This window comes from Carcharhinus amblyrhynchos, chromosome 18, assembly GCF_965287045.1.
Source record: "Carcharhinus amblyrhynchos chromosome 18, sCarAmb.v2.hapA, whole genome shotgun sequence".
Taxonomy (NCBI): Eukaryota; Metazoa; Chordata; class Chondrichthyes; order Carcharhiniformes; family Carcharhinidae; genus Carcharhinus; species Carcharhinus amblyrhynchos.
Window position 1 is genome coordinate 5,552,520 of NC_137341.1, and position 25,114 is coordinate 5,577,633.

The 25,114-nt window shown below is 45.2% G+C and overlaps 2 protein-coding genes across 2 annotated transcripts; one reads left to right on the forward strand and one right to left on the reverse strand.

Moving 5' to 3' along the window:
• Positions 1–690: 690 nt before the first annotated feature.
• On the reverse strand, positions 691–4,509 carry polr3k (polymerase (RNA) III (DNA directed) polypeptide K). Its single transcript, XM_080206062.1, has 3 exons — positions 4,351–4,509; positions 3,265–3,352; positions 691–1,033 (listed from the first exon to the last, which is right to left on the reverse strand). Exons 1-3 carry the CDS (start codon positions 4,459–4,461, stop codon positions 906–908), a joined length of 327 nt encoding a protein of 108 aa, XP_080062188.1. The 5' UTR covers positions 4,462–4,509; the 3' UTR covers positions 691–905.
• A 40-nt stretch (positions 4,510–4,549) lies between these two features.
• snrnp25 (small nuclear ribonucleoprotein 25) lies at positions 4,550–21,939 on the forward strand. The gene is made up of 7 exons (XM_080206061.1): positions 4,550–4,568; positions 6,698–7,064; positions 10,190–10,280; positions 12,322–12,427; positions 17,393–17,467; positions 19,632–19,691; positions 21,695–21,939. The coding sequence occupies exons 2-6, from the start codon at positions 6,876–6,878 to the stop codon at positions 19,687–19,689; spliced, it is 519 nt and encodes a 172-aa protein (XP_080062187.1). The 5' UTR covers positions 4,550–4,568; positions 6,698–6,875; the 3' UTR covers positions 19,690–19,691; positions 21,695–21,939.
• The last annotated feature ends 3,175 nt before the right edge of the window (positions 21,940–25,114 follow it).

Genomic DNA, 25,114 nt, shown 5'->3' on the forward strand with positions numbered 1-25,114 from the left:
ACTGTGTTACACAAATGCAGGTGGAGAGAAAGTTTATCCAAAATTCCTTTGGGGCCAGTGTCCTGTGCTTGTCATAGAACCTTCCAAATCCACCTGAACCGTACCAAACATTGCCTTCAAGTGAAACTAAAAATAAACGCGAATTATTTTTTGCAATATTAATCATTTCATCTGTCTAATTACACAAACATTACATTTATCATAAAACTATAAGACAGTAAATGTTGACTACATGAAAGTTTATTTAGGCTTACATTAGCACTGCAGTGAAGTTACTGTGAAAATCCCCTTCTTCGGTGCCTTCTTGGGTACAGAGGGAGAATTTAGTATGGCTAATACACCTAACCAGCAGGTCTTTAAAACTGTGGGAGGAAACCCACACAGACACAAGTGTGATGTGCAAACTCCAAACAGAGTGATCACAGCTAGGAATCAACACAAGGATGGTTGCAGAGGTTTTAATGCCTCTTTCCTAACTCTGAATTGTTCCTCATCTCTTTATTTATTAACAGCATCCCTACTCATGTTTCATTTACTTGCATGTATTTGCATTGAACTCTGAATACAATTTTAAATGTCTCTGCTAATATCACTGCCCATTTTATTTTCCAAATTCTATTCTTTGTTCCAAAAATAACCATGTCTAAGTTCCAGCAGATGTTCTGATCACAACAAGAAAGAAACAAGGAACACATTTAATCAATGTTTAATATACATAAAAATATTTTGAGAGCATAGTGGCACTAATCTATTACAACCTGTACACAATTCATGTCTAAATTTCATTGCAATTGGATTAAGCCTTGTCGAGTGACAAGAAAAAACATACTAGTAATTTCAATATAGTACAGCTCTATATTTTAGTTGCTATCCATTCATAATTGTTCAAATACTGTACAAGAAATTTAATCCCTCCAGCGATGCCCACACGCTGGATTGCAGCACTTATAAAACGTAGTCATAGGTTCATCAGCAGATCTGGTTTGTATCTGCATGAAATAGGCTCGAGAATGTTCACACTTGGGACAGGTTTCTGCAGAAACAGATGTGGTAAAAGTCAAACTACTTTCATGCAAATTGTGTGACATGAGTCACAAATGGCAGATGCAACCTTTCTCCATCCAAACTTAAATTACCTCCCACCCCCACCCAAACGCTCAAGACAATCATTTATACTGCACTGTAAAAGATTTTCACATGAGTTACAGAGCAAAACTAGACCCTCCAGCCCGCACCCCCCCCAACCCAAGCCACACAAAATGTTATTAGGGCAGATAGTCAAACAAACTAATTTTTGTGGGGTGTCCATGAAGTAAGGTGGAGAACTTAGGCCTTTGGTAGACAGATTTAAAAAAAAAACTCCAGTGCTCAAGAAGCCTGAATCAAATGGGGCAGGAAGGGAGGAAGGTGGAGAAAATTAGTCAGGAAAGGACCAAGGTATTTGCAAACCAGAATGAGAATCTTAAATCAAGACACAGCTTGACCATGAGCCAATGTATATCAAATGAACAGCAGTTTAGAATGACCTTGAGTTTGTACTGGGTAGAATATGAGAGGCCAGCTGGGACTATGTTGGACAAAACTACAATGCCACTGTCTCCAGGGAAGATCACATAGTAATGGTAATGACACTAAATCCTGAGGCCCAGGCTAATGGTCTTGGAACGTAGTCTCAAACGTCACCACAGCGGTGAGTGGAATTAATAATTCTGGAACATAAAGTTAGTCTCAGTACTGGTGACCGTGCAACTATCAATTGTCGTTAAAACCTATCTGGTTCACATCTCTTTTAGGGAAGGAAACATACTGTCCTTCCCCAATCTGATGTGCACGTGACTCCATTTACTAACTTCCTGTAAAGGGAAATAAGGGGTGTGCAGAAAAGGGTGCCTTTGCCAGCGATGCCTATATTCCATGAAAAGAATAAAGAAAATCAGGGCTCGCGAAAACAAGGGAATAGTAGAAGGTTTTCAGTTCATGAGCTGAAGCATTGGCAAAGTTACAGAGACGAAAGCATTGGCACAGTTATGTAATTGGAAGCCCCACTATGTGCCAGCAAGGTGTTTTTTTTTTCCTAATCTTTCACACGATGACAGCATCTAGTACCCATCCCGAATAGCCTTCCAGAGAATGGTGGCAGGCTGCTCTCCATTGAACCGCTGCAGTCCGCATAATGCGGTTTGATCGTTTGGAATCAGCAGAAGGAGTGAGCTGGAGCTCGGTGACAGCAGCGTACGTGTGAAAATAGGATTCAAAATACAAGGTGGCCAGCGGCAGGGGAATTCGAGAAAGGTTGCCCTGTGTATTTTGACGGAAGGGGCAATGAGCACAGGAGACTGAACGTGAGCAGTCCCCTCTCCAATCTCAGATTCTGTTTACTCCATGTTGCTGTCTGATCAGAGGGATTCAATCCTGGAGCTCTGACAAAGATTGACGCGGATTTGGATGGTGAGAAAACGCCAAAGGGCTTCAGAGAGAAAAGGAAAGCTGGGGGTTTGCAAGGATCGTGGAGACGGCGGACGAGGTTCAGATGGTAGGGATGGTGTCAGCAAATTTGAAGGAGAGAAAAGGCAACAGTCGGGTCATAGAATCCGTACGGTACAGAAGGAGGCCATTCAGCCCATTAAGTATGTACTGACCACAACCCCACACATTTACGCTGCTAATCCCCTGGCACTGGGGTCAATTTACCAGGGCCAATCAACCTAACCTGCACATCTTTGGACTGCGGGAGGAAACCGGAACACCTGGAAGAAACCCAAGCAAACGTGGGGAGAACGTGCAAACTCTGCACGTTGATCCGAGGCTGGAATTGAAGCTGGTCTTGGGTTCAATTCCAGCCAGTGGAATTAGAGAAGAGTTCAGCAGTCTGGTGGGAGTCGGGTTAAAGGAGGTGGAGGAAACTTACATGAACAAGGTGAGCTCAGGGAGGGCAGAAGGGAGAGAAGATGCATGTTCAGGGCTCGGGAAGGAGGGATGAGGTTTATCTAGACAAAGATCCATGAACAATTCTGACTAGCAGAAGAGTTGGAAAAATTTCATTATACAACTAATCCAAAAGCAGCAAAACTTGAAATATATATTCCACACATTGACAAGAGTAAAAATCCAGCCTATAGCACAAGCAGAGGGATAAATATTGTCCAGGACACTAACATTGTAACACCATGACTACCACTACTATATTAGCACTACCCTACTTCTGTGAGACAGTGCAACCTATAATTCCATCTTAAAACAATGTATGGGCAAATCATGCTGTACCTGCTGTAGAGTCAACATTTTCCCAAGCAGCAGCTCCACCCAAAACATCGTCAACCTCTTTTAGCTTGGGGTATTTTCTGTTTGTTACCTGCAAAACAAAGGACAATAACACATTTAGCATACGTACGTCATAAGAACATCGGACTTAGGAGCAAAAGTAGGCCATTCAGCCCTTAAGCCTATTCTGCAATCCAATCACACCATGGCTGATCTAATTGTCGTCTGAACTTCACTTTGCCGTCGACTCCGTGACCTCCTTTGTCAAATCTGTCTAACTCTGCCTTGAATAGATTCAATGACTCCGCTGCTCTCTGAGGAAGTGAACTTCACAGACTAATGGTCCACAGACAAAAATTCTCCTCATCGATATCTAAAGAGGTCGACCTCAATTTTAAATCATATCCTCTGGTGCTAGTTTCTCCCACAAGAGGGAACGTCCTCCCTGCATCCACCCTATCGAAAGGCCTCAGGATCCTATCTGTTTTAACGAGATCACCTCAATTCAGAGGTGTTCAAAACCATGAAGAATGTGAAAGAATCCCTAGTTCACAAGGGAAAATTGCCTTGTCCACAGTTAACATCATTTCGTTCCGATATATGTTTCCATTCTTCAACATCGTCCCCTTTCCCATTCACCTGCACATGAAAGTCACTGTGCTCACTTTAAAGAATGCACAAGATTATAATACTCAGTTTCAACATCCCAACTCCGTCGTCGTAGAGTGAAGTTATATTACTTGTTATATTTTGCTACTGGATAATAAATGATTCGATAACCTTGCATCTTGAAGACTGAATGGCTTTGTGAAATGATTCATGTACCTTGCATCTAGAGCACAGCATCAGCATCTCAATCACGTTACAGCCCCAAGTCAAAGCCCACCTTCAAACACCCTCCCCTCCCCGCCCCCCCCAGCCCCTCCCCTCCCCGCCCCCCCAGCCCCTCCCCTCCCCGCCCCCCCAGTCCCTCCCCTCCCCACCCCCCCAGTCCCCCCCCTCCCCGCCCCCAGTCCCCCCCCTCCCCGCCCCCAATCCCCCCCGCCCCGCCCCGCCCCCAGTCCCCCCGGGATGTATTTGCTCCCTCACTTTCCGGGTGATGTTGTGGACATAGGGGCAGGTGTTGCAGGCGAAGCGGTAACATTTCTGACCCTCCTCCACGATCAGGACGTTGCCGCAGGTCGGACAGAACAGCAGCATCGCCGGAAGCGGAAACCAGCGCCGCTCCTTCCCCCGGCAGCGCGGCGCTGAGCCCCGGAGATCGGTTCCGGCGGCGGGAGAGAGAGAGAGAGCGGCTGGCGGAGCGAGTGAGTGACGGGGTTGGGATGGTTGTGTTGCCGGGGGCCAAACAGACAGGGAGAGGGGACACAGGCTGAGGCGAAGAAACTATCAACAGCCAGGGAGGGGGTTACCATTGACCAGAAGCTCATCTGGACCAGCCAGATAAATAATGTGGTGCTGGGGTGCATTGTAGACCCTGATAATCGCATTTTGATTTGATGTGTCTTTAGTTTCCTTTGTACTTTTTGTTTTTGTTTGGGCTGTTTCCCCCTCCTTTTGGAGAGCTGCCCCTTTTACTTTGCCCTAATTTAATTTGTTTATTTGGTTGGACCTTAAAAGAGGATAAATAATGTGGTTATCAGAACAGCCAGAAGTCTGACAACACCAGGTTTCAGTCCAACCAGTTTATTTGATAAACCTTAAACCTGTTGGACTTCAACCTGGTGTTGTCAGACTTCTTACTGTGTTTACCCCAGTCCAACACTGGCACCTCCACATCACGGTTACCAGAACAGGTCAGAGAAACTCACCTCCTTTCTCCCCGTCTCCCCCTCCCCGTCTCCGTCCCCCGTCTCCCCCTCCCCGTCTCCGTCTCCCCCTCCCCGTCTCCGTCTCCCCCTCCCCGTCTCCGTCTCCGTCTCCCCCTCCCCGTCTCCGTCTCCCCCTCCCCGTCTCCGTCTCCCCCTCCCCGTCTCCGTCTCCCCCTCCCCGTCTCCGTCTCCCCCTCCCCGTCTCCGTCTCCCCCTCCCCGTCTCCGTCTCCCCCTCCCCGTCTCCGTCTCCCCCTCCCCGTCTCCGTCTCCCCCTCCCCGTCTCCGTCTCCCCCTCCCCGTCTCCGTCTCCCCCTCCCCGTCTCCGTCTCCCCCTCCCCGTCTCCGTCTCCCCCTCCCCTTCCCCGTCTCCCCCTCCCCTTCCCCGTCTCCCCCTCCCCTTCCCCGTCTCACCCTCCCCTTCCCCGTCTCACCCTCCCCTTCCCCGTCTCCCCCTCCCCCTCCCCCTCCCCGTCTCCCCCTCCGTCAAAGCCTGTCCACCATTCACAAGGCACCAGTCAGGAGTGTGATGGAATATTCCTCACTGCCCTGGACGGGTGCAGCTCCAACAGCACTCAAGAAGCTTAACACCATCCAGGACAAAGTCGCCCGCTTGATTGGCACCACATCTCCAAACGTTCAACCCCTCTATCACCGAGGCTCAGTCGCAGCCGAGTGTACTATCTACAAGATGCACTGCAGCAATTTACCAAAGATCCTCAGACAGCACCTTCCAAACGCACAACCGCTTCAATCTAGAAGGACTCGGGCAGCAGATACAGGGGAGCACCACCACCTGCAAGTTCCCCTCCAAGCCACTCACCGGATAAAGAGTAGGAACAAATATTTTGTTAGATGCTGCATATTTGCTTTGGGGCAGCACAGTAGTGAGCACGACTGCTTCACAGCTCCAGGGACCTGGGTTCGATTCCCAGCTTGGGTCACTGTCTGTGTGGAGTTTGCACATTCTCCCCATGTCTGCATGGGTTTCTTTTGGTGCTCCTGTTTCCTCCCACAATCCAAAGATGTGCGGATTAGGTTGATTAGCCATGCTAAAAACTGCCCCTTGGTGTCCTGAGATGCAAAGGTTAGAGGGATTAGTGGGTAAAATATGTAGGGATATGGGGGCAGGGCCTGTGTGGGATTGTGGTCAGTGCAGACTCACTCTCACAGTCTGTCTCATGCACTCTTTCACATTCTCTCACTCACACACACATTCTCACTCTCTCTGTCACACAGTGTCTCTCACACAGGCCCTATCCCCTAACCCCATGTGCTTTCTTGTCCCGCTGACACTAAGGGGCAGTTTAGCATGGCCAATCCACCGAACTCACGCATCTTTGGAGGAAACCCACACAGACACGGGGAGAACATGCAGACTCCACACACAGTCACGCAAGCCAAGAATTGAACCTGGGTCCCTGTTACTATGAGGCCGCAGTGCGAATCACTGTGCCACCGTGCTGCCCTGTTATATGAGGAAATGATTCATTCACTTTTTTCATGAATGTTTCTGAAATGAAAAAGAGTGTGACTTGTATTTGTAAAGAATCAAATTGTATTATGTCGTTACTTGAAGGTTTTATCCGAAAGTGTTGACTTTGTATCCATTATTCTAATTCACAGAATCAGAGAATGGTTGTGGCGCGGAAGGAGACCACTCAGCTTGTCGTGTCAGTGCTGGCCCTGCAAAGGAGCAATTTGTCTAGTGCCGCTCCTCCGGCTTTCTCCCTATAGTACCGTACGTTCTTGCTTTTCTGATAGTAATCCAATTCCCTCTTAAATTCCAATTAAAGACTCAAAGATGACTGAAGACGTTAAAAAAGAATCGGTATCGGTCAGCATTAAGGAGGAAGAAAATTTTACAATTGACACTCAGGAAAAAGCTGCTGAAGAGGAGGAAGAGTTATCACATGCGGAAATCCTGGACCTATTTCAGGAAGGCCTGGCCATGATAGTCCAGGATCCTTTACTGTGTGACCTGCCTGTTCAGGTGAGTAGGATTGATTTTTTTTTGTTTCATTTTAATCTTAACAATTGTACGTACCTAATATTGTAATTGCAATTTATTATTGATAATGTTTAATCTCAATTAAGGTAAACACAGCTTGATCAATGAAATGTTATTCGTGTCCAAGTGCACGTTGCCACAGCAACTCAAATTCTATATCTTGTCCACAGTTACAATTGGTAGTGTTTAAAGTTTATTTATTATTGTCACAAGTAGGCTTATATTAGCATTGCAATGAAGTTACTGGGAAAATCCCTCAGTGTTATCATTAAATCTCCAGATGAAGAGTTTTCATTGGAGTAAAACTTTCAGGGGACCTTCTTTTAAAACTTAAACACGACTGGGAGCTAGTTCCAGGTTCAATTCCAACCTTGGGTCATTGTCTGTGTGGTGTTTGCATGTTCTTACCGTGTCTGCGTGGGTTTCTTCCGAGTGCTCTGGTTTCCTCCCGCAGTCTAAAGATGTGCAAGTTAGGTGTATTGGCCATGCTAAATTGCCCCTTAGTATCGGGGGATTAGCAGGGTAACTACGTGGGGTTACGGGGATAGGGGCTGAGTGGGATTGCTGTTGGTGCAAGCTTAAAGAGCCAAATGGTCTCCTTCTGCACAGTAAGGATTCTATGATTCTAAAAACTTACTGACAAGAAGTAGAGCCGAACATTTGTAACCAGACTGCATTCAGTACTGACCTGTCTGATTTGATTATCATCCAATGATACAGAACAATTTGTCTCCCTGTGTGATATATATAGGAAGAAATCTCACAACACCAGGTTACTTTACCCTGGTGTTGTGAGACTTGTTACTGTGTTTACCCAGTCCAACGCCGGCATCTCCACATCATGACATATTTAGGTCCAGTCCAGCATTCTCTCAGTTTGTGGTATTTGGTAAAGAGATGGGCCCAGTGATATTATCGCTAGATTATTAATCCAGAAACTCAGTTAATGTTCTGAGAACCAGGATTCGAATCCTGCCATGGCAGATGGTGGAATTTAAATTCAATAAAAAATATCTGGAATTAAGAATCTACTGATGACCGTGAAACCATTGTCAGTTGTTGGAAAACCTGTCTGGTTCACTCATGTCCTTTAGGAAAGGAAATCTGCCGTCCTTACCCGGCCTGGCCTCCAGACCCATAGCAATGTGGTTGATTCTCAACTGCCTTCCAAGGGCAACTAAGGATGGGCAATAAATGTTGACCCAGCCAGTGATGCCCACGTCCCATGAATGAATTTTTAAAGATTGTAATCTTCTAATTTAACAAAGTGGAATTGACAGAATTTGCAATGTTAAATGCCGTTTAGGAGAATATTGCTCCACCGTACGAAATTATTTTCTGTTATGAAATTAACAGAAAAAGTCCTTTCCTCACTAATAATTATGTTGGTCTACAATCAGCGCTTTATTTAAATATTGCACGAGGATTTCGAGCTCAGTTCTGCTTGGATTTCTAGTTGACTTTATTTCAAACTTTAAGGAAGAAACATTCTCTTGAATTTTAGGATTTGAATATCCTATAGCAGGGGTCTCCAAACTACAGCCACGTCCGGCCCGCAGCCAGTAAATTTTATTAATTCATTTATAAGACTGATATTCTTCTTTGGCCCGTAAAAATGTGTAAAATATACGATGTGGTTCTCGTACTGCAAAGTTTGGAGACCGCTGTCCTATAGTATCTCTGTTTTTTTGAGAATGGAGTTTAGAAACACTGAGTGACAGTCGTTTGAGGTGAGATCCACAGAAGATCGATTGAGTGGCAAGCAGCCTGTGGGTTTAAAGGGACTGTGTTTCCTGAAAACCTCATAACGTAAAGATGTATTTTGTAACCAGTGTACATTTGTGAAGATAAGTGGGGAGTGGGGGGGCAGGGGGGAAGGAGTATCATCATCGTCAAACATTTCACATTTAGGAAAGGGTTTTTTTGTTGTTAATTGGCAGACCTGTGACTCTGCTTCTCCACATTTCCTAAAAAATAAAACGAAAGTGATGTGCTGGAATTTTACCACCCTGCCCACCATGGGAATTGGAGCGGGCGATAACGGGAAGGTCCGTCGACCTTGGGTGGGATTTTACAGTTTCGGGATGAGCAAGGCTGTAAAATCCCACCCGTGGTCTTTGAGCCAGGATTCCCTTCTGGGATCTTCCCATCCAGCAGTAACACAAACTAGGATCGTAATAGTCTCTGATGCATCCCTGAGCATGCAGTAGTCACGCTGATTTCCTGTGTGGGTACCTTGAAACTGAATGATTTTCCTGAGATGAGATGTAATAGATATCTTCACGTGCAGTATCTCAACAGTAAGATTGAGCACCCAGGATGGTGTTTATAGTACAATGTTGTTGATGAATTAAGACGAGGGATAGAAATGGCAGGCTTAAAAAAATGCTATCGCTTCAATAGAATTGGGACATGCAGAGGAGAGCTCCACGGTTAAAATAAAAGAGAAAAAGGTTAATGATAAATGTCAGGAGGAGCGCAAAGTGGAAAAAACTGGCACAGTGCAGTAAACAACAAGAAGGGCAAAGAGATAGTGAGATAAAATTAGTGAGTAACAAAAAGGAACCTTTTTTTTCTAAACACAGAAATTAAAAGGGTAGTTAAATGAATGGTGAAACCCAGAAAGCAAGTTCTAAATAGGTTGGTGTCATTTACAGTTCACAGCTGGGCAGCACTGCTGCCTCACAGCACCAGGGACCCGTGTTCAGTTCGTGGCTGGGTCACTGTCTGCACGTTTTCCCCGTGTCTGCGTGGGTTTCCTCCGGAAAGATATGCTGGTTAGGTACATTGGCCGTGCTAAATTCTCCCTCAGTGTACCCAAACAGGCGCTGAAGCGTGGCAACTAGGGGATTTTTACTTCATTGCAGTGTTAGTGTCAGCCAACTTGTGACACCAATAAATAAACTATAAAAACTTCAAACTTAGTCTTGAAAGATACCTAGTAGCTATCCTTTAAAATTCCAGTCACCTTCATAGCTTTCCCAATTCAATATATTTCAAAATTCCAAAACTTCTCTGTGGAACAACGGCTTAAAAAATGCCAGGCTGGGACAACGCAGATATAAGATGAGATTTATCTGCTAACTTAGATTTTTTTTTATATTTAGGTCACTTTGGAAGAGATAAATTCTCAGGTTGCTCTCGAGTACGGCCAGGCAATGACCGTCAAAGTAAAGAAAGGAGACAATGAAATTATGCGTAAGTACAATCCTTCCAGTTTTTCATCATTTCAATTGCCTCGGACGATGTTAGGTTGTGTTAGTTGCAGAGTTGGAACTCCGAGACTTTTCAAAATGGTAGGCGGAACCTGGATGGACGAGTCCTATCACCATTTCCAGCCAACATCATTTTCACCTATAGGAGAAGGAAAGCAGGATTTAGGTGACAAAGTCTTGAAGCTCAAATTCAAAAATGACATTTGAAAATATGCTGTGTTTAAATAGACCCTATTTTTGCTGCTCCAAGGTCCTTAACCCACAGTTTGGGAGAGAGTCATAAATATATGGAAGAGGATAAAATTTGTTAAGTGTCATGATCTGAAGTTATTTTTGTCACCTGCCCTTTAAAAGCAAAAGAAAAATTAGGCTGCAGAATTTTGAAAACACGCAGCGTGAGACTGTTCTAATTGACGTGCCGTCTGGAGTAGCCTAGAAAATAGCCAGCTCTTCCTGCAGTTTCGGTAGAGTTGATTCTTGACCACTTCCCAAAGATTGCTATTGCAGCTGAGCCCATTATGAATGCTTTTCTGGGTTTCAGAAGGCCCTAAGACACTTATCTCAGCGGGGGATTGCAGTCACATTTTGACTGACGGTTTTAAAGGATTATGTGTTTTGGATGTGGTCACTGAATAGAAGTTTGTTTATTTTTCTTTATAACCGATAGACTACTTGAAATGACTTAATAATGAAGTTTCTTTATTAAGTGTGTGTACGTGAGCGTTTTATGAAATTACGTAGCTTCACAAATATCCTTGCAAGAAGGAAACCCACCAACCTTACTCAGTCTGATCTGTACGCTGTTAATTAAGTATTGTGTTTAGTGGTATGCAGGTGCTGCGTATTAACTCGTGATTCATTTGATTCCCGAAAGCTAAACACAGACTGAAACTGTGCTTGTTGGCTTGATTTGTTACTCTAAGTAAACATAGAACTATGTAAAGATGTAAAGATTGGTTCCAGCTCTATCCTTCATCACTTGGCTTTCTGGAATATTGTAAGAAGTCTCACAACACCAGATTAAAGTCCAACAGGTTTATTTGGCAGCACAAGCCACAAGCTTTCAGAGCACTGCCCCTTTATCAGGTGAATATGACACATGTGACCCACAGCAACGTGTTTGATTCTGAACTGCCATCTGAAACGGTCTCGTAAGCCATTCGTTTATAAAGGGATGCGACGTTGCCCTTGCCAAAATTGCCCTCGTTCCATGGATGAATAAAAAATGTTTCCTTTCTATTTGCTGATTCATGCTTAACTCATCTAATGTGAAGTCCTTCGCACTGAAGCCTTAGCGATAGCTCTCTCGTACCAGCACAACAGAGAGAAGTTTTCTTCAAATTCGTTCATGGGACATGGGTGTCGCTGGCTGGCCAGCATTTATTGCCCATCCCTAGGTGCCCTTGAGATGATGTTGAGCTGTCTTCTTGAATCGCTGCAGTCCGCGTGCTGAGGGTTGACCCGCAATGCCATTAGGGAGAGAATGCCAGGATTTTGACCCAGCGACTGCAAAGGAATGTCGATATATTTAATGGTCGGGGCGGTGAGTGGCTTGGAGGGGAATTTGCAGGCGGTGGTGTTCCCGTGTATCTGCTGCCCTTGTCCTTTAGATTAAAGTGGTTGCCAGTTTGGAAGGTGCTGTCTTTGGGTCTTTGGTAAGTTGCTGCAGTGCATCTTGTAGATGGTACACACTGCTGCTACTGAGTGTCGATGGGAGAAGGACGGGGTTTGGGCTGCTTTGTCCTGAATGGAGTTGAGTTTCTTGAGTGTTGTTGGAGCAGCACTCATCCAACCAAGTGGGAATATTAGGCTTTGGGGAGTCAAGAGGTGTGTTAATTTATATTACTGCTCGTCAGCAGCCGACTTTGTAAAACTACCACCTGCTCGCCTTTCCGCTCAGAAGGGTGGATTGGACAAAAGAGAGGGTGAAAGCAGCCATTGTTTCTCAATGTTTTGCATCAGTAAACTCTGGTCTAAAAATCTGTCTTTGGTGCAGCTCCGTAAATAATGCTATCTCTCCCCAGCTGTTGTGGTGATTCAAAATGACACTGTCCTGGATCTGAAAAAAGCCATTCAGCGATATATGCAACTGAAGCAAGAACGGGAAGGAGGAACACAGTATATTAGTTGGTAAATTATGCTTGGTGCTCATTATCTTTGAACCTCGAAACAGTGCACTGAACAGTGGTAATATTTCATGGCGCAGAGTTGTAAATATCAAGGGCTGGAGTTTCTACCTTTTGAAATTGGTGATCTCAACACAAATTGCATCAAACGTTGTCCTTGTTTTGAAAAGGACTTTTGTCTCTCAGGTTTCCACTCAAACATACGTGCTTACCACAGAATTTAATATCTGCCAGGAACCACGATAGTCCGGCCTCATTTTAAAACAAATATCCCATAATATATGTCAATGTGGTAATTTGGTGCAATTTGATTAATAATTAATAATTTGATTAATAATTAACAATAAAAATTGGTTGATCACAAAGAAGTTCAACTTTTTTGTCTGGCCCGCCACCAGTGAGTAACTCCATTTTATAAAATTCGTCCATGGGATGTGGGTGTCGTCGGCTGGGCCAGCATTTATTGCCCGTCCCTAATTACCCCTGAACTGAGTGACTGCTGGGTCATTTCAGAGGCTGTCAACCTCGCAGGCAGTGCGGTCCAGACCGTTACCACTCTCTGGGTAAAAAGCTTAACAAATCATATTGAAGACGTCCAGTCTAACGCTGGTTTCTTTTATAGTGTAGTACAACTGTGCTTTTGCAGATAACAGACTGTGTTTTAATGCAATTGCACTGCACCGACTGGTTTTGCTGTGATAGGACTTTGGGAGCTGTGAATGCCTGCAGGATGTGATAAATGATATTAACCTGGTGTTTATCATTCTCAAACTGGGGAAAGGCAGAGTCCTTCATCTTTGAACCTGTAAAGAGCCTTGATTGCTGAGGTGATCACAAATGCTGATAATTGCAGTGTTAGCAAAGAGCTGACGATCTGACCAGCACCGTATTAGCATTAGCACTTTGAAGGAAGGCCCACGAAAGCATTAACCTTTACAAAGTCATCTTTGCACCGGTTATAGTTACACCTGAGTGAGTGTAAAACCGATGTGGTATATCTTTTTCTATTTGAAATGGTTTTACACCAAGTATCGAATCCCAGATTGTCTCCAGTTACTTGAGGTACGCTGCTATTTTGTTTCACAAATTACACTTGAGTGACATTAATGAAACAGAATAATCAGCCCCTTCTGTTCACATTGATATTTATTTATATATTAATATTTATATATAATCGTATCCTCATACTGTTCACCCGTTCCCATAACCTTTCATTTCCCCCTTCCTTCAAACCCCCATCAAACCTATCCCTTCATGTTAACCTGCTTTTGGTTTCAATCACCAACTCGAGTGTAAAAAGGCTTATCCTGCTCTCTGTCCTATATCTCTTACGCTTAATCTTATGCCTACGTATCCTTAGAATCATAGAATCCTACAGTTCAGAAGGAGGCCATTCAGCCCATCAATTGTGCACCAACCACAATCCCACCCAGGCTCTATCCCCGTAACCCCGCATATTTGCAGATTACAGGGTCAATGGCAGGGTTCTAAGGAGTGTGGAGGAACAGAGACCTTGGGGTTCATATCCATAGATCTCTGAAGGTTGCCACTCAAGTGGATAGAGCCGTGAAGAAGGCTTATAGGGTGTTAGCGTTTATTGACGGGGGTTTGACTTTCAAGAGCCGTGGGGTTATGAAGCAACTATACCGGACGTTGGTGAGACCACATTTGGAATATTGTGTTCAGTTCTGGTCACCTCGCTATAAGAAGGATGTAGCAGCATTGGAGAGAGTGCAGAGAAAATTTACCAGGATGCTGCCGGCTTTGGAGGGTAGGTCTTATGAGGAAAGGTTGAGGGAGCTGGGGTTTTTCTCTTTGGAGTGGAGGAGGATGAGACGTGACTTAATAGAGGTTTATAAGATGATGAGAGGGATTGATAGAGTGGACGTGCAGAGACTATTTCCTCGGGTGGATGCCGCTGTTACTCGGAGGCATAACGAGAAGGTTCGTGGTGGAGATGTAGGAGGGATGTCCGAGGTAGATTCTTTACTCGGAGTGGTTGGGGTGTGGAATAGACTGCCTGCTGTGATAGTGGAGTCGGACACTTTAGGAACTTTCAAGCGGTTATTGGATGGGTACGTGGAGCACACCAGAATGATAGGGAGTGGGATAGCTCGATCTTGGGATTGGACATAGCTCGGCACAACATCGAGGGCCGAAGGGCCCGTACTGTGCTGTAATGTTCTCTGTTTCTCTGTTTTCTATATTAACCCTGCTAATTCCCATGACATTATGGGTAAGCTTAGCATGGCCAATCAATCTAACCCGCACATTTTTGGAGTGTGGGAGGAAATCCAGCAAGAGGTCTCACAACTCCAGGTTAAAATCCAACAGGTTTATTTGATAGCACAAGCCACTAGCTTTCAGAGCGCTGCCCCTTCATCAGGTGAGTGGGAGTGCTAGTCACAAACAGGGCATATAAAGACACAAACTCAATTTATAAAATTCTGATTGGAATGCGAGTCTTTACAGGTAATCAAGTCTTGAAGGTACAGACAATGTGAGTGGAGAGAGGGTTAAGCACAGGTTAAAGAGGTGTGTAGTGTCTCCAGCCAGGGCAGTTAGTGAGATTTTCCAAGTCCAGGCAGTCGTGGGGGTGACAGATAGTGTGACGTGAACCCAAGATCCTGGTTGAGACCATCCTCATGCATGCTTGGCTATCAGTCTCTGCTCAGCGACTCTGTGTTGTCGTGTGTCGTGAAGATCAGAGGCCGAATGTCTGTGACCACTGAGGTGTTCCCCAACAGGAAGAGAACACTCTTCCCTGGTGATTATCGAGCGGTGTTCATCCATCTGTTGTTGGAGCGTCTGCACGTTCTCCGCAATGTACCATACCTCGGGACGTCCTTCCTTGCAACGCGTCGGGTAGACGACGTTGGCCGAGTTGCAAGTGTACGTACTGTGTACCAGGTGGATGGTGTTCTCACGTGAGATGATGGCGTCCGGCACGTCTTGCAGAGGTTGCTGTGACAGTGTTGTTTGGCGTCGTGGTCACTATTCTGAAGACTGGGTAGTTTGCTGTGGACAGTGGTCTGTTTGAGGTTGTGTGGTTGTTTGAAGGCAAGAAATGGGGGTGTGGGGATGGCCTTGGCGAGACATTTGTCTTCGTAATGACATTTTGAAGGCTCCGGAGAAGATGTCGTAGCTTCCCTGCTCCGGGGAAGTACTGAACGACGATGGGTACTCTTGTCTGCCGTGTCCCATGCTTGCCTTCTGAGGAGGTCGCTGCGGTTTTTGAGAAACTCATGGGGAGAATGTGCAAGCCCCACAGAGACGTTGACCCGAGGCCGGAATAGAACCCAGGTCCCTGGCGCTGTGGGGCGGCAGTGTTAACCACTGTGCCATCGTGCCAACCAAGTGTCATCATGCTCCCTCTCTCAATCATTGATCAGTCTGTCTCTGATCTGTAAGAGCAAGATTATCCAATGCCACACTCCTGAAAGGTGATGATGTGGCACAGTGGTTAGCACTGCTGCCTCACAGCACCAGGGACCCGGGTTCAATCCCCAGCTTGGGTCACTGTCTGTTGGAGTTTAAACATTCTCCGTGGGTTTTCTCCGGGTGCTCCGGTTTCCTCCCACACTCCAAAGATGTGTGGGTTAGGTTGATTGGCCATTCTAAATTGTCCGTCAGTGTCAGAAAGTCGGTAGAGTTATGGGGATAGCGCCTGGGTAGGATTGTGGTTGGTGCAGACTCGATGGGCCGAATGGTCTCCTTTGCACTGTAGGGATTCTATGATCCTACAAAACAGCATGTTCTTTGTGAACCAACTTCAAAAATTATTCATGAACTTCGCAGCTGTTTGTCGGGGAGACATCCACATTGGGCAGGATTTTCCAGCCACGCTCACCCCAAAACCGGAAGATCCGGAGCTCAGTGGATCTTTGTATGGTCTGCCCGCCCGCTACGATTCCCCTGGTCGGCGGGACGCAGAGCCCCCGTTATCTCTAAGAGATTTTTTTCTTGTCCGATTAATTTTGACACTCGTACTTCCTAATTACTGCCTCATTGAGCATTGGAAAACTATTTGCTGTATCGTAACTCTACCTCAGGCCTATTGTTAAGAGTCCTGACTTCTAAAGTTTCTGTCAAACCTCTCATCCTACGACATGCTCGGAAATCTTTGTTGCTTCCTTTCCATAACGTATCAGATGGAAATAAGTTTTGGAAACCCAAAACAGTCAAGAAAGCTTCAAACCCTAAACTGCTTTCTTTCAGTTTTGTACTAAATGCCAATACGATATCAGAAGACCTGCTTTACGCCTCACTGATTTTCATAAGTTCATGACATATAGCAGCAGAATTAGGCCTTTTGGCCCATCGAGCCTGCAGCCTCATTTGATCATGGCTGATATGTTCAAAGAACGAAGAAAATTACGGCACGGGACCAGGCCCTTCAGCCCATCAAGTCTACACCGACCATGCTGCCCAACTTAACTAAAATTCCAACCCTTCCAGAAAAACCCTTCCCCATCCCCATTTTCTTGTCATCCGGTAACCCTTCAACCCATTACCACTTAAAATTTTGACAGCTCTTACTTCGTTGCTAAAAGTAGACACAAAGTACTTTTTTAGTACATTGGCCAGTTATCAATCCTGTTTATTGTCCACCCTACCCCCCCACCGGCCTTATATTCTGGATCGCTCCTCTCATCCTTTGCTTTATCTAATTTAAATCTTGTCATTCCATGAACACTTTCTGATCAACTCCTTGCCCTTTACCTCTTATTCAAGGGAAGGATTCTCCGATCTTGTTCACTCGCTCAGGCTGCCAGCGAGAATGGAGAATCTGGCGCTCGGCCAAACCTTCATTAGCTGTAGCCAGACCGTAAAATCCCAGCCGTGGGCGAGATCGGAGAGAATTCTGACATTTTTTTTCTGATCTCTCTTCTATTTATACGTAATACAATGGGATCAATTCTGTGTAATGCCATAGTACAAAATATGGGGTTTTCTTATCTCTGTGTAGGAAATATATCTGGAGGACCTACCATCTGACATTTAATGGAGAAAAACTGACTGATGACAAAATGAAACTTAAAGAGTAAGTATTAACAAGTTTACGGCATTTGCTTTCCCTGTTTAAGATCTCCCAATCACCGATAAATGGCCTTAAATTAATCTTTTGAATAAAACTAAAAATGCATAAGATCATTTGATAAATATGTTAAGGTGAAAGTCTCAGAGAATGCAAGAGGGAAATGTTGCAGGTGCTGAAATAAAAACAGAAAATGCTGGAAATACTCAGCAGGTCAGGCAATATAAGAACATAAGAAATAGGAGCAGGAGTAGGCCATCTAGGCCTTCGAGCCTGCCCCCCAGTTCAATAAGGTCATGGCTGATCTGAAGTGGCTCAGTTCCACTTTCCCACTCTCTCCCCATAACCCTTAATTCCCTTGTCTGTCAAAAACCTATCTCCTTGTGACTTAAATATATTTAGCGAGGTAGCCTCCACCACTTCAATGGGCTGAGAATTCCAGAGATTCACCACCCTTTGAGTGAAGAAGTTCCTCCTCAACTCCGTTCTAAACTGCCCCCCCTTTATCTCGAGGCTGTGCCCTCTAGTCCTGCTATCCTTTCTAAGTGGGAAGAATCTCTCTACCTCTACCCTATCCATCCCTTTTAACTATCATATACATCTCCATAAGATCCCCCCTCATCCTTTGAAACTCCAACAAGTACAGACCCAGTCTATTTAGTCTCTCTTCATAGTCTAACCCCCTCATCTCCGGTATCAGCCGAATGAACCTCCTCTGCACTCCCTCCAAGGCCAAAATATCCTTGCGCAAGTGCGGCGACCAAAACGGCACACAGTACTCCAGCTGCGGCCTCACCAGTGCCCTGTACAGTTGCAGCAAGACCTCCTGTGTGAGAAAGTGTGAGATAATGCATTTAGAGAGAGTGAACAAAACAAAGGATTACTCAATGAACCGGAAGATATTGAGAGGGGTGGAGGAAGTGAAAGATTGTGAGGTGCATATTCACAGGTTCCCGAAGGTGGTCAAGAAAGCAAATGGAATGCGTTCCATTATTGGGCGAGGTATTGGATACAAAAGCGGGGATGTAATGCTGCAATTGTATAAAACACTGGTTTGGCTCCAGCTGGAATTTTGTGTGCAGTTCTGGTCACCACATTACGGGAAAGACTGAATTGCTCTGGAGAGAGAGTGCAGAGGAGATTTACAAGAATGTTAGCAAGGCTTGAAAATTGCAGCAATGAGGAGCGATTGGAGGGGACAGGAGGAAACATTTTGGTACTTAGAGGGTGACGGGTGTCTGGAATTCACTGTACGGAATTTTACTGGCACGCCCGCTCGAGACTCCAAAGATCGCGCCTGAGGCCAAAGGAGAATCTTGTTTAAACGGGGGTGCCGGTAACATCAGGGCCACTGTCTAAGTTAGTGGTTGAGGCTGAAATGCTCAACTGATTTAAAAGCCAGCTGAATCTGTATCTGAAATGCTGAAACCTTGAAGGGTACCAGGTGGGGTTAGCTTTTTATTTTTTCTTTATTTTTGTCTGGCACAGACACAGTCGGCTGAATGGTCTCTTTTCGTGCCGTAACAGTTCCGATACTTCCAAATATCTTGAAGATAATGAATTTCTACGAGAATTGGCTTCCTGCTTAATTTCCCTCACCCCCAAGGCATAGTTGTTCAGTTTTGGTTGATAATTCACAGAGCCATTGAGTAACACTAGCCGATATACGTAGCAAAATGTAAAATTGCCCAGCGAGCAGGCGTTCTCTAATGATATGATATTAAATGTTGTTGTTATTCAAAGAGGATTCAAGGCACACATAAAGGCAGTTCGCGAGCTTCAAAAGCAAAGGTAGTTCAGCTTAGTATTGTTCAGTTGTTTGAAGTTACGATTAAATAACCACTGGGTTTCAATGTTATCCACTCACCTTGATGAAATCACAGTTTATTTAGTAATTTCACACAAACCTCCAATAAATTATACAGCTTATACAGGACTTAAGACCAAGCCAGCCATCTTGGTTACTTCGTCATGTAGTCACCAGCAGTTAGAGTGCTGTAAAGAGTGTTGAGTAGATTTGGGATATTATCATACCAGATATGGTACCAATGGCTGATTTCCTGTTGGTTCTTCAACTAAAATAACTCATGTAATCACTAGCTCAGGGAAGGAAACTTTACTGAGCAGGAAATGTTTACTTGATTCTAAAGTATGAACTTTTCACTTGCAGCTATGGTATAAGGAATCGAGATGAAGTTACCTTCATAAAGAAACTTCGTAAAAAGTAACGGTTGGTATCCCTGTCCGTTGTTTGAGGTCTTAACTTTCCGCTTATAATCCAGCAGGATTTCGTTTTGGAATCACGAGCTTTCGGACCACTGCTCCATCAGAACATAAGAAATATGAGCAGGAGTAGGCCATCTAGCCCTTTGAGCCTGCCCCGCCATTCAAAAAGATCATGGCTGATCTGAAGTGGATCAGTTCCACTTTCCCGCTTTCTCCCCATAACCCTTAATTCCCTTGTCTATCAGAAACCTATCTACCCGTGACTTAAACATATTCAACGAGGTAGCCTCCACCACTTCGATGGGCAGAGAATTCCAGAGATTCACCACCCTCTGAGTGAAGAAGTTCCTCCTCAACTCTGTTCTAAACTGCACCCCCCTCCCTATTTTAAGGCTGTGCCCTCTCGTTCTGGTTTCCTTTCTAAGCGGAAAGAATCTCTCTACCTAAAATAGCTCTCCAAAAGCTATGATTCCAAATAAACCTGTTGGAGTTTAACCTGGTGTTGTGAGACTTCTTACTGTGGCCGTCCCAGTCCAATGCCGACATCTCCACGTCATCACTTATAATCCGAGCAGGCAATTTTGAGTGTACATTGTCTCTGCCTGGTGGCCCATCCATGTAGTTTCCCTCCTTGTTCATAACCAACATCTCTCTGAAAGTGCCACGTCCCAATGGAATCCCTACAGTTCAGGTCCAGTAAGATATGTTCAGCTCATAGTCAGTAATTAAGTTTTAGTTTTATTTATTAGTGTCGCAAGTAAGCTTACATTAACACTGCGATGAAGTTGGTGTGAAAATCCCCTAGTCGCCACATTCCGATGTCTGTTCGGGTACACTGAGGGAGAATTTAGCACGGCCAATGCACCTAACCAGCACGTCTCTCAGACTGTGGAAGGAAACTGGAGCACCCAGAGGAAAGCCACGCCAACACGGGGAGAGCGTACAGATTCCATACAGACAGTGACCCAAGCTGGGAATCGATCCTGGTGTTGTGGGGCTGTGCATGTGGGGCAGCAGTGCTAACCACTCTGCTACTGTGCCGCTGCATTACCTTCATTAAGCACAGTCCCAGTTTGAAGCAAGCGGAACTATTCTCTTCACACGCCTTGACAAACCCATTCATAACTTTATCAGCTTCCTCCAAGTCTTCTACCTTCTAAAGACAAACACCACACTCTGTTTAGTTGGCTGGACAGCTGGTTCATGATCCGGAGCGATGCCAACAGCGTGGGTACAATTCCCGTACCGGCTGAGGTTATTCATGAAGGGCCCGCCTTCTCAAACTTTCCTCCCTCGCCTGAGGTGTGGTGATCCTCAGGTTAAATTATCCAGTCAGCTCTCCCTTTTGAGAGGGAGAGCAGCCTGGGACGGTGGTGACTTTTTATATTGTGGTGCCCACAAGAATACACAACACTCCAGATGAGGTCTGACTAGTGTCTTGTATAAGTTCAGCATTATCTGCTTTTCCTTGTACTCTGTGCCCCTATTAATAAAGCCCAGAATTAATTGCTCTCTCCGCCTGTCCTGCCACCTTCAATGATCTGTGTACACATTCATCTAGCTCCCTCTGTTTCTGCAACCCTTTAATTTTACCCATTATTTTATATTGTCTCTCCATGTTCTTCTGACCAAAATGCATCACCTCGCACTCCTTCACATTGAACTTCACCAGCCACCTATCAGCCCAGTTCACCAACTTGTCTATGTCCTTTAGAGGTTCACATTTGTCCTCTTCACAATTTGTGAAACTACCAAGTTTCATACCGTCTGCAAATTTTGAAAACTTTCCCCTACACACTGGGATCAAGATCATTAATATGTATCAGGAAAAGCAAGGGTCCCAATATCAACCCCTGGAGCACTCTGCTACAAACCTTCCTCCAGCCTGAAAAATCTCAGAACTCGCAGTTTCCTGTTATTCAGCCAATTTTGTGTCCAAGTTGCTGCCTTCCCTCTTATTGAACAAGTAAAGAGGTATTTTAACACTTTTCTGTTTATTCTTTTCAGATTTGTGTACTTGTTGCAATGGTCTGAGGGGACGCTTTGTTCTGAGAGATAGCAGTTCCTCTGTCTCTGTTTCTGACAGAACCCCATACAATAGTGAAGGAAGAAGGAAGCAGACAGAGTTCATTTCTCCGTTAGAACTTTGAAGTTCAATACAGAAACGTGTTTAAAATGATCATGGTTTGTAATTCCGTGCAGTTTTCCAGTGGCAGAATTGTTTTTCAGCAGAATAAAATGTTTTTTTTGAATTATTCAGTGTCTGTTTTAGAAATTAGCTCTTACTGTTACGATCTTACTCATTCTTATGTCTTAAGTGTGTTTAAGTAGAACAATATCGCACATTAGACTAGTGTTGTACAGATGAAAATGACAATAGAATTTATCCACAGCTTCAAGTGTTGGCAGAGCATTAGAAAGGAATGGTGGCCTTAGTCTCAGATAGCCTAGATTTTGAAGTTCTATTGGGTTAAACTGGCAGCTAGTCCCGTACAGAGTCCGAGGCTAGGCTTCCAGGCCAGGCAGCTGCACTCTCTCTGGTTCTTCTTGCCTGCCCTCCTCCATGCCGTAAGAAATCAGGAATAGTCAGCACCGCTTTGTCAAGGGCAGGTCGTGCCTTACGAGCCTAGTTGAGTTCTTTGAAAATGTGACTGAACACATTGACGAAGGAAGAGCAGTGGACGTGGTTTACGCGGACTCAGCAAGGCGTTTGATAAGGTCCCCCATGCAAGGCTTCTTGAGAAGGTGAGAGGGCATGGGATCCAAGGGGCTTTGGCCTTGTGGATCCAGAACTGGCTTGCCTGCAGAAGGCAGAGAGTGGTTGTGGATCGGTCTTTTTCTGCATGGAGGTCGGTCACCAGTGGAGTGCCCCAGGGATCTGTTCTGGGACCCTTGCTGTTTGCCATTTTCATTAATGACCTGGATGAGGAAGTGGAGGGATGGGTGACGAAGTCCACCGACGATACGAAGGTTGGTGGTGTTGTGGATAGCCTCGAGGGATGTCAGAAGTTGCAGCGTGACATAGATAGGATGCAAGACTGGGTGGAGAAGTGGCAGATAGACTTCAACGCGGATAAATGTGTACTGGTCCATTTTGGCAGGAACAACGGGATGCAGGAGTACAATATCAAGGGTAGGAGTCTTAGCTGGGTTGAAGAGCAGAAGGATCTTGGGATCTGGGTCCACAGGACTCTTAAATTGGCCTCGCAGGTGGAGGATGTGGTCAAGAAGGCGTATGGTGTACTGGCCTTCATGAATCGAGGGATTGAGTTTAGGAGTCGGGAGGTAATGCTGCAACTTTATAAGACCCTTGTCAGGCCTCACTTGGAGTACTGTGCGCAGTTCTGGTCGCCTCACTATAGGAAGGACATAGAAGCTATTGAAAGGGCGCAGAGGAGATTTCCAAGGATGTTGCCTGGATTGGGTGGCATGCCTTATGAAGATAGGTTGAGGGAGCTGGGTCTCTTCTCCCTGTAGAGACAAAGGTTGAGAGGCGACCTGATAGAGGTTTATAAAATGTTGAGAGGAATAGATAGGGTGGATTCTGGGAGGCTATTTCCTCGGGCTGAAATGTTCGCTACGAGAAGACACAAATTTAAGGTGCTGGGAAGCAAGTACAGAGGAGATGTTAGGGGAAAGTTTTTCACTCAGAGGGTGGTGAGTGAGTGGAATCGGCTGCCGTCGGTGGTGGTGGAGGTGAACTCGCTGGGGTCTTTTAAAAGACTTCTGGATGAGTTTATGGGATCTAATGGGATTGGGTATTACAGATAGTTCTATGGCTTGGTAGGTATAGATGTGATCGGCGCAACTTCTGGGCTGAAGGGCCTGTTTGTGCTGTAGTGTTCTACGTTCTATGTTCTAAGTCTCGCAACACCAGCTGAAAGTCCAACAGGTTTCTTTGGTAGCAAAAGCCACGAGCTTTTGGAGCTCTGCCCCTTCGTCAGGTGTTCCTTCAGATCCCCAGATGCGCTGGTTAAGTGCATCGGCCGTGCCAAATTCTCCCTCAGTCTATGCCGGAGTGTGGCGTCGAGGGGATTTTCACAGTGACTTCATTGCAGTGTTCGTGTAAGCTGACTTGTGACAATGATAAATAAACAATGGAAAATGCGTGGGACCCAGGTTTTTCGTAATGACGTGTGAATCAGCTCACTGATGACGAAACGAGAACTAAACTGGGAGAAGACAAAATGATGGGCGAGAAGACAGGGACCTCCAACAGGGTAGAAACCTCCTATTTCCACCAGGAACGGGTAAGTGAATTTCATTTTACAAATGTCAAAGGCAAGACCGTTTGTATAATTTGTCAACAGAGGAAAAGAGGTTATTTGGAACAGCATTGCAAGGCAACGCATGCAACGTTTCAAGAAAACTTCCCTTAAATAGGGGCCATTCAGGCAATTTCCATTATTTATTTATCATTGTCACAAGTAAGCTTACATTAACACTGCAATGAAGTTACTGTGAAAATCCCCGAGACGCCACACTCCGGCGTAGACTGAGGGAGAATTTAGCACGGCCAATGCGCCTAAAGGAAATTGGGGAGTTAAAGGGAATGCTGCATGGTTTTCCAAACCTGTGGCCAAAGGCAAGGCTACCAATCAGGTGTTTTTCTGGATTAGCCAGCTTTTGATTTTTGATTTATTATTGTCACGTATACTAACAGTGAAAAGCGTTGTTTCTTGTGCCCTATACAGACAAAGCATACCATTCATAGAGAAGGAAAGGAGAGGGTGCAGAATGTAGTGTTACAGTCATAGCTCGGGTGTGGAGAAAGATCAACTTAACGCGAGTCCATTCAAAAGTCTGACGGCAGCAGAGAAGAAGATGTTCATGAGTCGGTTGGTATGTGATCTCAGACCTTTGTATCTTTTTCCTGACAGAAGAAGGTGCAAGAGAGAACGTCCGGGGTGCGTGGGGTCCTTAATTATGCTGGCTGCTTTTCCGAGGCAGCAGGAAGTGTCAATGGATGGGAGGCTGGTTTGAGTGATAGACTGGGCTTCATTCACGGCCCTTTGTAGTTTCTTGCAGCCTTGGGCAGAGCAGGAGCCGTACCAAGCTGTGACACAACCGGAAAGAATGCTGGCAAAACATAAGAAACTGTCCCCCGATGGTTATTAGAGAGGCTCTGATAGTCGCTGCTGACACCTTGTTCAAAGACTTCAAAACAAAGATGAAATGATAACAGCCATCAACAGTATGCCGCTCGGTCTTTTTTAACAGTAGCCAGAAGGGTGAAATTATCCCAGGATGTGGCGAGTATTATGCGTGAGTACATTTTTGGGGGGTTTTAGTAAATTCAAAATTTTTAAGAGTGGATCTTGTTCTGCATTTTGATGCTACGAGTGATCTTATGCTGAAAAAGGCTGGAGACCACCGACTCAGAGGGCTGTGGGGTTTCGGAACTCGCTGCTTGAAAGGGTAGTGGAG

Bases quoted from the DNA above. Each gene is read 5' to 3' on its own strand.
- polr3k (XM_080206062.1), bottom strand. From the start codon at position 4,461: ATGCTGCTGTTCTGTCCGACCTGCGGCAACGTCCTGATCGTGGAGGAG. The intron at 3,353-4,350 runs GTGAGGGAGCAA...TTTGTTTTGCAG, and splicing joins TCCACAACATCACCCGGAAA to GTAACAAACAGAAAATACCC. The intron at 1,034-3,264 runs GTACAGCATGAT...CTGTTTCTGCAG, and splicing joins AAATGTTGACTCTACAGCAG to AAACCTGTCCCAAGTGTGAA.
- snrnp25 (XM_080206061.1), top strand. From the start codon at position 6,876: ATGACTGAAGACGTTAAAAAAGAATCGGTATCGGTCAGCATTAAGGAG. The intron at 7,065-10,189 runs GTGAGTAGGATT...TTTTATATTTAG, and splicing joins TGTGTGACCTGCCTGTTCAG to GTCACTTTGGAAGAGATAAA. The intron at 17,468-19,631 runs GTAAGTATTAAC...TTTCACTTGCAG, and splicing joins GACAAAATGAAACTTAAAGA to CTATGGTATAAGGAATCGAG.